We start from the raw sequence: 8,373 nt of genomic DNA, 5'->3' as shown, positions 1-8,373 counted from the left end.
GAACAGAGAGAGTATTTTAGAGATATTAAGGGAAAATGGAGAGGGAATAGTGCCATTCACTACAGTAGGAAACACAAAGGCCAAAGTTTAGACTGGATGAAGAGACAATACCTTTTGACGTTTGGAATTCAAGGTATCTCTGGGACACCCATGTGTTATCTAATAGGCTTTTGAGTATGTGTGTGTGTATAATATATATACACACATATATACATGTTATACATATATACACACACATACACACACATATATTTCATTCATTATTAAAGCTTGCAAGACATCTGGACTGGAGATATAAGTTTGAGTGTCATCAGCTTACGGATCCTAATTAAAACCATGAGAGTGGATGAAAACACAAGAGAAAGTGTGAGCCAGAAAATCTATGGGCCCAGGACTGGGCTCTTTCGGGTTAGGGGCTGGGGAGGCTCCAATTCCTAGAAGTCAGGCTTGGATTTCTGAAAGTTCTCCCAGCACCGGTGTGTGAAGTAAATAAAAAAAGGGCGTGAGGAAAATCACCCATACTTAGGAGAGAAGACAGGGGCAGAGGTACAGGAGGAGAAGCCAGGGCAGGGTGTCAAGTGGAAGGAAATCGATAGTGTCAAATGCTGCAAAGGTCAAGGAAGATGAGGACAGTACTTCCATCAGATCCCGCAACTAGGCTGTGGCCAGTACTGCCAGAGTGAGGTCAGTGGAGCAGTGAAGGTGTGGTTTTCAGCTGTTGGAGAAACCTCTTCAACTGAATTACAGTTGGAGTCGCTGACTCAAACTTCAGTTTCTGCTGCTTTCACAAGCGGGCCATAGACACGCATGAGCACTCGTATTTGCTAGGAAGCTAACAGGGACCGGCGTTTCCGGGCCCGCGCACGCGCCTCTGGACCCCACCTACTCCGCCCAGGTCCCTCCGCAGGCCTGCAGAGGGCGCTGGGCCTCGGAGAGCCGGGGCTGGGCGCCGCTCTAGCCGACCCCTGGGCTCGGTGGCGGGCGCTGTAGCACCGCGTCTCTCACGTCACCTCCCAGCACAGGTGGGTCCGCCCGCCGGGGGCGGTAAAGCCTGGAAGTCGTGAGGCGGGCGGGTAGCAGCAGCCTTCGGGCGCAGAGTGGTCCTCATCGCCCAAGTGCCCCGGTTCGGGTCCAGCCTGGTGGGATCGGGCTGTGGGCAGGGCCGCACGGGTGAAAGTCCCAGTCCGGGTGGGCGCCTCCTCCTGCACGTGCAGTGTCTGTCCAGGACCCTTTTACACCCCGGGGGTCGATTTTCTGGCTCGCGTGCGGCTTCCGCGGGACAACTGGAGGCGGGGCTAGCAGGGGCGGGGCTCCCATGATTGACACTTCTTTCCCTAGGTTTCACGGTCTACCACTGGACCCCTTCCCTGTCCTGAACCCTGAGCCGACACCATGGTGAGACCCCTGACCTCAGCCTCTCATTTCCGCATGCCCATGTCCCGTGCCCCAGTGGCCTTGCCTCTCGATTTCCCAATGTAAATCTGGGCCTCTGTTGTTGGGGTTCGGTGGGCCTGCCTCTGCAAGGCAGTCTGACCCTCCCAACCCACCTTTCCCTGTAGCACGGGCGCCTGAAGGTGAAGACTTCGGAAGAGCAGGCAGAGGCCAAAAGGCTAGAGCGGGAACAGAAACTGAAGCTATACCGATCAGCTACCCAGACTGTCTTCCAGAAGGTGGGGCCCTCAGAGGTACCCTATCTCCAGGTGGCCCTCTTAGTATAGCACAGAGGCCAAGAACTGGGCCTTAGAGTCAGATTGCCTGGATCCATATATGGGTTCTATCACTTACTGGCTGTGTGACCTTGAAAAGGTACTGAATCTCTTTGGGCCTCAGTTTGCTCATCCGTAAAATGGGGCTAATAACTGCACTTACTGCATGAGGCTGTTGTGAAAATTAAATGAGAGGATACATGTAAGCACTTTACATAGTACCTATTGTATAATATGAAGTTTATAGAATATTTGGTAATTCTGTTTATGTTATTTAACCCTGCAGTGGGAGAATATGATTTCTGACCCTTCTATCTTTTTAGCGCCAGGCTGGTGAGCTGGATGAGTCAGTGCTAGAACTGACAAGCCAGATTCTAGGAGCCAACCCTGACTTTGCCACCCTCTGGAACTGTCGACGAGAGGTGCTCCAGAAGCTGGAGACTCAGAAGTGCGTAGGGATTCAGGGTCCCAAGAAGATTGGTCTAGCCCTACCGCTGCCCTCCCTGGATCCAGTGATGGAGGAGGAATAGGGCAGCCAGGGGCACAGGCAGAGGGCAGTGGAGGACTGGGTGCAGAAAGTCAGGGATAAGTGAAGTTGGGTGTTGGAGGGCCCTGACCCTCATTCCCCTCTGGGCACAGGTCCCCCGAGGAATTGGCTGCTCTGGTGAAGGCAGAACTAGGTTTCCTGGAGAGCTGCCTGCGGGTGAACCCCAAGTCCTATGGTACCTGGCATCACCGTTGCTGGCTGTTGGGCCGCCTTCCAGAGCCCAACTGGGCCCGGGAGTTGGAGTTGTGTGCACGTTTCCTCGAAGTTGATGAGCGGAACTGTACGTGCCTGCAGATTCTGTCCCCACAGCCCTCACCTACCCCACATCCTGGTACTAGGGCCTCAGTAAGGCCCAGAGTTGGGAGGGATGGCCAGGACAGGCCCACTGAACTAACGGCAAAAGGGATGTTGGAGCCAAATGCATCCTCCACGGAGTACACGGAGAAGTGTTTTTAGGGGCCTCTGAGGGAACTCCAGGGGTATCAGCCAGGGAACACTTCCTGCCTTGCTTCTGAGATGTGCTGTCATACTTCCCCCCAGTTCACTGCTGGGACTACCGGCGGTTCGTGGCTACACAGGCAGCTGTTCCCCCTGCAGAGGAGCTAGCCTTCACTGACAGCCTCATCACCCGAAACTTCTCCAACTATTCCTCCTGGCATTACCGTTCCCGCCTCTTGCCCCAGCTGCACCCCCAGCCAGACTCTGGACCACAGGGGCGCCTCCCTGAGGATGTGCTGCTCAAAGGTAAGCAGGGTTGGGGTGCTGGGGAGGACTCTGCAGCACCATCTTCCTAGTCCAGCCCTGTTCTTGAACCTGCATTTGGGTTTACTGAGCAGCTATTTTGTGCCTGGCTCTAGGGGTATATATGATTTAGCTCCTGGCAGAAGGGTGCTCAAGTGTCCAATGGGAAAAATAAAACTGATATATGCAGCTGCTGTGCCAGGCCAGCGTATAGTGAAGCTGAGGACTGGAGGTACTGCAAGGAGAGAGTTGGATATTGGGACAGCTAGGAGCCCACCAGGGTACCAACCACAGCCCTGCGCCTCCTTTGCCCTTGCAGAGCTAGAGCTGGTTCAGAATGCCTTCTTCACTGACCCCAATGATCAGAGTGCCTGGTTCTATCACCGCTGGCTCCTGGGACGAGGTGAGCAGTAAGGGAGGAGGTTGGGTATTTAGGGCTTGGAAGGAATGGAAGAGGATTTAGGAGACCTGAGGCTGTGTCTCCCCGCAGCTGATCCCCAGGATGCTCTGCGCTGCCTGCATGTGAGCCGGGATGAGGCCTGTCTGACTGTCTCCTTCTCTCGGCCCCTCATGGTGAGCCCTGCAGCTTTACTGGAGAATATCATGGACCTTGTGCTGTTGGGGCTGATGAGTCTCTCTTTGTCCTCTGTGCCAGGTGGGCTCTAGGATGGAGACCTTGCTGCTCGTGGTTGATGAGTCACCCCTGGCTGTGGAGTGGAGGACCCCAGATGGCAGGAACCGGCCCAGCCATGTCTGGGTATCCCAGGATTGGAGGGGCAGAGTGTGGGTCTGGGGCAGGGCCAGGTTGGACAGTCAGAAAAGTGGTATAGCTGGGCATTTCCTTGACCAATGCTTCCAGATCTGTGACCTGCCCACTGCCTCCCTCAACGACCAGTTGCCCCAACATACATTTCGTGTCATTTGGACAGCAGGCGATGCCCAGAAGGAGTGTGTGCTCTTCAAAGGTGATGCAGCCTGCAGCTTCCACCCCTCGTAGCAGACCCCTATCCCTTCTTCCTCTCATGGGTATCCCCTCCTGCCACCTATTCTTTCTTTCTTTCAGGCCGCCAAGAGGGCTGGTGCCGGGACTCAGTCACGGATGAGCAACTCTTCAGGTGATGACAGGGAAGCATGCCAACAGAAGAGGGCTCTGGGCTCTGGGCATGAGGCAACTGGGGCAGGAGGCTGGAGACTCAGGCAGATGGTCTCAACCTGGATATTAGGGGATGGCCAGTAGCCCAGGGCTATGGGCATCACCACCCCCCGCCGCCGCCCACCCTCAGGTGTGAGCTGTCGGTGGAGAAGTCCACAGTGCTACAGTCTGAACTTGAATCATGTAAGGAGCTGCAGGAGCTGGAGCCTGAGAACAAATGTGAGGCCCCATTCCCTGAGATCCTGCTCCTCTCAGGAGGCCCCTTTCAGGAGTGGGGGTGAGGGCTTGGGGAGAGCGGGATGGGTCTCAGGTAGATGGGAGCGGAGGAGGGTCCAAAGAGACTTTCCTTTTCCCACCCTTTTCACAGGGTGCCTACTCACCATTATCCTGTTGATGCGGGCGCTGGATCCTCTCCTATATGAGAAAGAGACACTGCAGTACTTCCAGACCCTCAAGGCAAGCTAGACATTCGGGAACAGGCAAGGGGAAGGCCTGGTGGGCAGGAGGAAGGCAGCTGACACACATTCCTTGCTGGCTCCATCCCCTCCAGGTTGTGGACCCAATGCGGGCAGCATACCTGGATGATTTGCGCAGCAAGTTCTTAGTGGAGAACAGCGTGCTCAAGATGGAGTATGCAGAGGTGCGCGTGCTGCACCTGAGTCACAAGGTATGGATTGTGCATGGGCCTTCCCTGGACCCTCGCCCCACTGGCCCGCTCTTCTTCCTCGTGGCCTGGCCAGCTTTTCTGTTTATTCTCTGGATTTCAGCTGAGGCCCTCTCTGTGTGGCCTCACTACACCCCTGGCTTGGCCTTCAGGTGCCTTTCTGGACATTTCTTCTGCTGCTCATTGGAGCAAGCCAATGCCTAAAGCCTGAATAGTTCCCAGAGATTCCTGACAAATTTTCCAGACTCTGTTTTTCTTCAATTTGTGGCTCTTCCCAGTCTTCCTAACACGTTAGTTTCATCACATCACTGCAGCCCACCTCTGCTCCCACCAAACCAATCTCCCAGATTTACCAGGCCTGTTCCTACCAGTGTCTTTTTTACTCCAGCGTTCTCCTCTGCCCCCTGTACCTGCCCCTACTCCATCCACTCCACTAGCCACCCTACCAGCAATCAGTCTGTTCTATGTCCTTGACATGGAGCATGTACTGTGGTGGGTTGTAAGGTAAGCTCTCCACCTACCCCATCCTCTTCTCAGCTGAGGTCCCCAAGGGCCTCTGTGGGGCACAGAGAGTAAGTGCCTGATAAACGATGGCTCAGGCCCCTCCCTGCTGAGTATCTCATCCCTGCTCCTCAGGATCTGACGGTGCTCTGTCATCTGGAACAGCTACTCTTGGTCACTCATCTTGACCTGTCAAATAATCGTCTCCGAGCCCTGCCCCCTGCCCTGGCCGCCCTGCGCTGCCTTGAGGTAAAGCCCTCAGTCCTCTGTCACTGTTCTGGGTGGTCCTTTTCCCATTCCTCCACCTCAGAAGTCTGCCTACCCGACAGAGAGATGCCCAGGTCCTGCCAGCCCCTACAGATGACCCCTGCCTTACCCCCTCCATCATCCAGTCTGACCCAGAAGCCCTTCCATGCACTGCAAGCTGATCACCCTAGGCACCTCAGTAGCATGTACAGTCAGTCTCAGGCTGACAGCTGCCTGCCCTGCCTTGTCTTCCCTACCCTCCCTGCTCCCCAGGTGCTGCAGGCCAATGATAATGTCATAGAGTCCTTGGACGGTGTCACTAACCTGCCTCGGCTGCAAGAGCTCTTACTGTACAACAACCGTATCCTTCCTTCTGGATGACTTTCAGTCAGCGGGTAGAGTGAGGTGCCACACTGGGAAGGGACAGACAGCAATCAGGGGGGGTGCCCTCAGGGGGATGGGGAGGGGGTTCTGGCAGTCTAAGCTAAGGAGAGAGAATATCCTGGGGCTGTGTGGGGCTTTCTTTGACTTGCACTAGTGGAGTTCTGCAGGAGGGAAGAGACTTCCTCAAGCCAGAGTTCACAAATGCACAGCCCGCAGATGTTCTTGGGTACCACTTAGTATTATGAAATCGGGAAGTTTCATATTTTAAAAACCTGGAATTCTGATTCCTCTTAAAAATTGGAAGTTAAAGCAACTTTTGGCCTGCATTTCCACTCACCTACCCCTGGTCATTGCTGAGTCGTGGATGTCACTATAGCCCGGGCTTGCCTTCCCCTTGGCCATAGTCTCCACCACTCCTAGTACCATATTCAGTCTGCACCCTGTGCTTCCTGCCTGGCCTCTGGCCACTTACTCACTCCAGGGAAGCATGCAGGATGCCCGTCAACCAGGCTACCAGGCAGCAGTCCCCGCTCTTGAGGGAGAACAGTGACGGATACATAGGAGCAAATGGATCTTTGGGAACCCGCCAAGCTTTCCTTGACTCTCTTGCCCAAGGTCTCCAGCAGCCTGCAGCACTCCAGCCTCTTGCCTCCTGCCCCAAGCTGGTCCTCCTCAACCTGCAGGGCAACCCCCTGTGCCAAGCAGTGGACACCTTGGAACACCTGGCCGAGCTGCTGCCTTTAGTTAGCAGCATCTTCACCTAAGAGACCCTGCCTGCACCTCTACCCTCTAACTTATTGGGACTGAATAAAGAATGGGAGGCCCCCTCAGTCTGCTAAGTAAGCTGCTGCTGCCACCACCACCCCTCCCCCATTACTACCACCACTTATTGTGGAAAAGAAAGGAAGAGAGTTAGGGTAGTTGTTTCATCCTGTCTTTCATTTTTTGCTTGTCATGGAGAACCAAAGCCTCAGTGTTTAGGGCAGAATCAGAGTGAGGGCTGGATTTGAGTTTACCTTTTGGTTGGGGCTGGGGCTAGGCTACAAAGCAGCTGTAAGTCTCCAACTAGAAGGGCTCATAGAATTTTTCCCATGACCTCTGCCCCTTCCAGATGCCCTCTGCCCAGGAGTTCTGGCTTTCATTTACCACAGCTGAGAGAGAAAGCTGTTCCTAGGAGTGACTCAGAGCACCCTTTCCCCACCCTCTTAAAACAACATCTGTCCCCATGAATATCATTCTGCAGTTGAAGAGCCCTTGAAAATACTTGATCCCATCTGATCTTCATAAACTCTCAGGGATGAGATGATTAGGCCCCATTGTACTGATGAGGAAACTGCTATTAAGATACACCCAAGATTGCTAAGCTCAAGTGCTGAAACCAAAGCTGTACACCTTAGTCTGGGATCCCAGACTCATGTTCTTGCTTCTGTATGGATATGGAATGGTTGGGCAAGACGTGGCCTCAGCTCCCTAAGGTACTGAGCTGAGCCAGGCGTCTGTCCTCATGATATTCCCCCAACACATGTGCGCGCGCGCGCACACACACACACCCACCCACCCTTGTCCTGACTTGGAAAGTGCTGAGGCACTTGAGCCTCCTGGAGGGAGGAAAGGGGAGCGGTTCAAGGTTTAGGGCACTGAGTCAAACCTGGCTGGGTGGGGAAAGAGACTGAAACAAGAGGGAGAGAGTGTGACAAGGCATTTCCTGGTTCCCTGGGAATCTACCTGGGCTCCTGTGTGCACATGCACACATCCGGACCCTCAGAATCCAGCCCCTTCCCATATCCATGGTGATGCACAAACAGCCCCTCAACAAAGTCCTTTGACCTGTCTCAGATCTGCCTGAGATTTTGATTTCCACTGATGTGGCATCTGAAAGTTTTGGAGGTGAGGGCAGACCCCCTGCCAGGGCTGGGCCTTGGAGCTGGACAGGAAAAGGTCATCATGGGTGTGGAGGGCTCCCTGCCAGGTCCTGGAGCCTCTGTCCCCACTCCCCGAGTCACCTCCCTACCTGATGCATCACCAAAATCAGCCTCTCTTCAATTGGCTTCCCTGTATCTTCTAGCCAACCCTGTTTTTACTGTCTTTTGGTCAGCGGTCAATGGGCCGAGCTGGGATACCAGTGGGATGGTGGGAAGAAGCCCCAAGAAGAGGGCCTCAACCTTTCCGTAGAACTCCCAAGAGATCCTCCCTGAGGATACCTGGCATTCTCTTTGCCTTGCAGTTCTCTCTGCAGCATCCTGGTGTTTCCCCTGTGTCAGGGTGGAGATGGGATGCACACAGGGCAGGTGCCTGGAGCCAGTTGTTCAGGATTCCCAGGGAGAATTCCAGGTTAGAGAACCTAGGACTCTAGCTGACCAGACACTCCTCTCAGTGAGAGAAGGGAGTACTCTAGCTTGGAGCGGGGGTAGGGAAGTGGGGGGTGGGAGGA

General features: G+C 54.5%; 1 protein-coding gene across 3 annotated transcripts; it reads left to right on the top strand.

The window, feature by feature from the left end:
• The first annotated feature begins 885 nt into the window (after positions 1-885).
• Positions 886-6,781, top strand: RABGGTA (Rab geranylgeranyltransferase subunit alpha). 3 transcript variants are annotated; one of them, XM_039870395.1, is made up of 17 exons: positions 886-1,022; positions 1,339-1,395; positions 1,560-1,670; positions 2,030-2,154; positions 2,346-2,533; positions 2,794-2,997; positions 3,314-3,397; positions 3,485-3,567; positions 3,650-3,751; positions 3,854-3,959; positions 4,058-4,109; positions 4,278-4,366; positions 4,515-4,603; positions 4,698-4,814; positions 5,448-5,561; positions 5,832-5,919; positions 6,558-6,781. In XM_039870395.1, the coding sequence occupies exons 2-17, from the start codon at positions 1,393-1,395 to the stop codon at positions 6,704-6,706; spliced, it is 1,704 nt and encodes a 567-aa protein (XP_039726329.1). In that variant the 5' UTR covers positions 886-1,022; positions 1,339-1,392; the 3' UTR covers positions 6,707-6,781. The 3 variants fall into 3 exon arrangements, with proteins under 3 accessions (XP_039726329.1, XP_039726330.1, XP_039726331.1); XM_039870396.1 differs by having other exon boundaries at positions 1,015-1,123; XM_039870397.1 differs by lacking the exon at positions 886-1,022 and adding an exon at positions 1,039-1,188.
• Positions 6,782-8,373: the final 1,592 nt, after the last annotated feature.

Source organism: Pteropus medius, unplaced genomic scaffold (assembly GCF_902729225.1).
Source record: "Pteropus medius unplaced genomic scaffold, Ma_sr-lr_union100, whole genome shotgun sequence".
Taxonomy (NCBI): domain Eukaryota; kingdom Metazoa; phylum Chordata; class Mammalia; order Chiroptera; family Pteropodidae; genus Pteropus; species Pteropus medius.
Note: the sequence above shows the minus strand (reverse complement) of the source record. Positions and strands in the feature narration are given on the sequence as shown.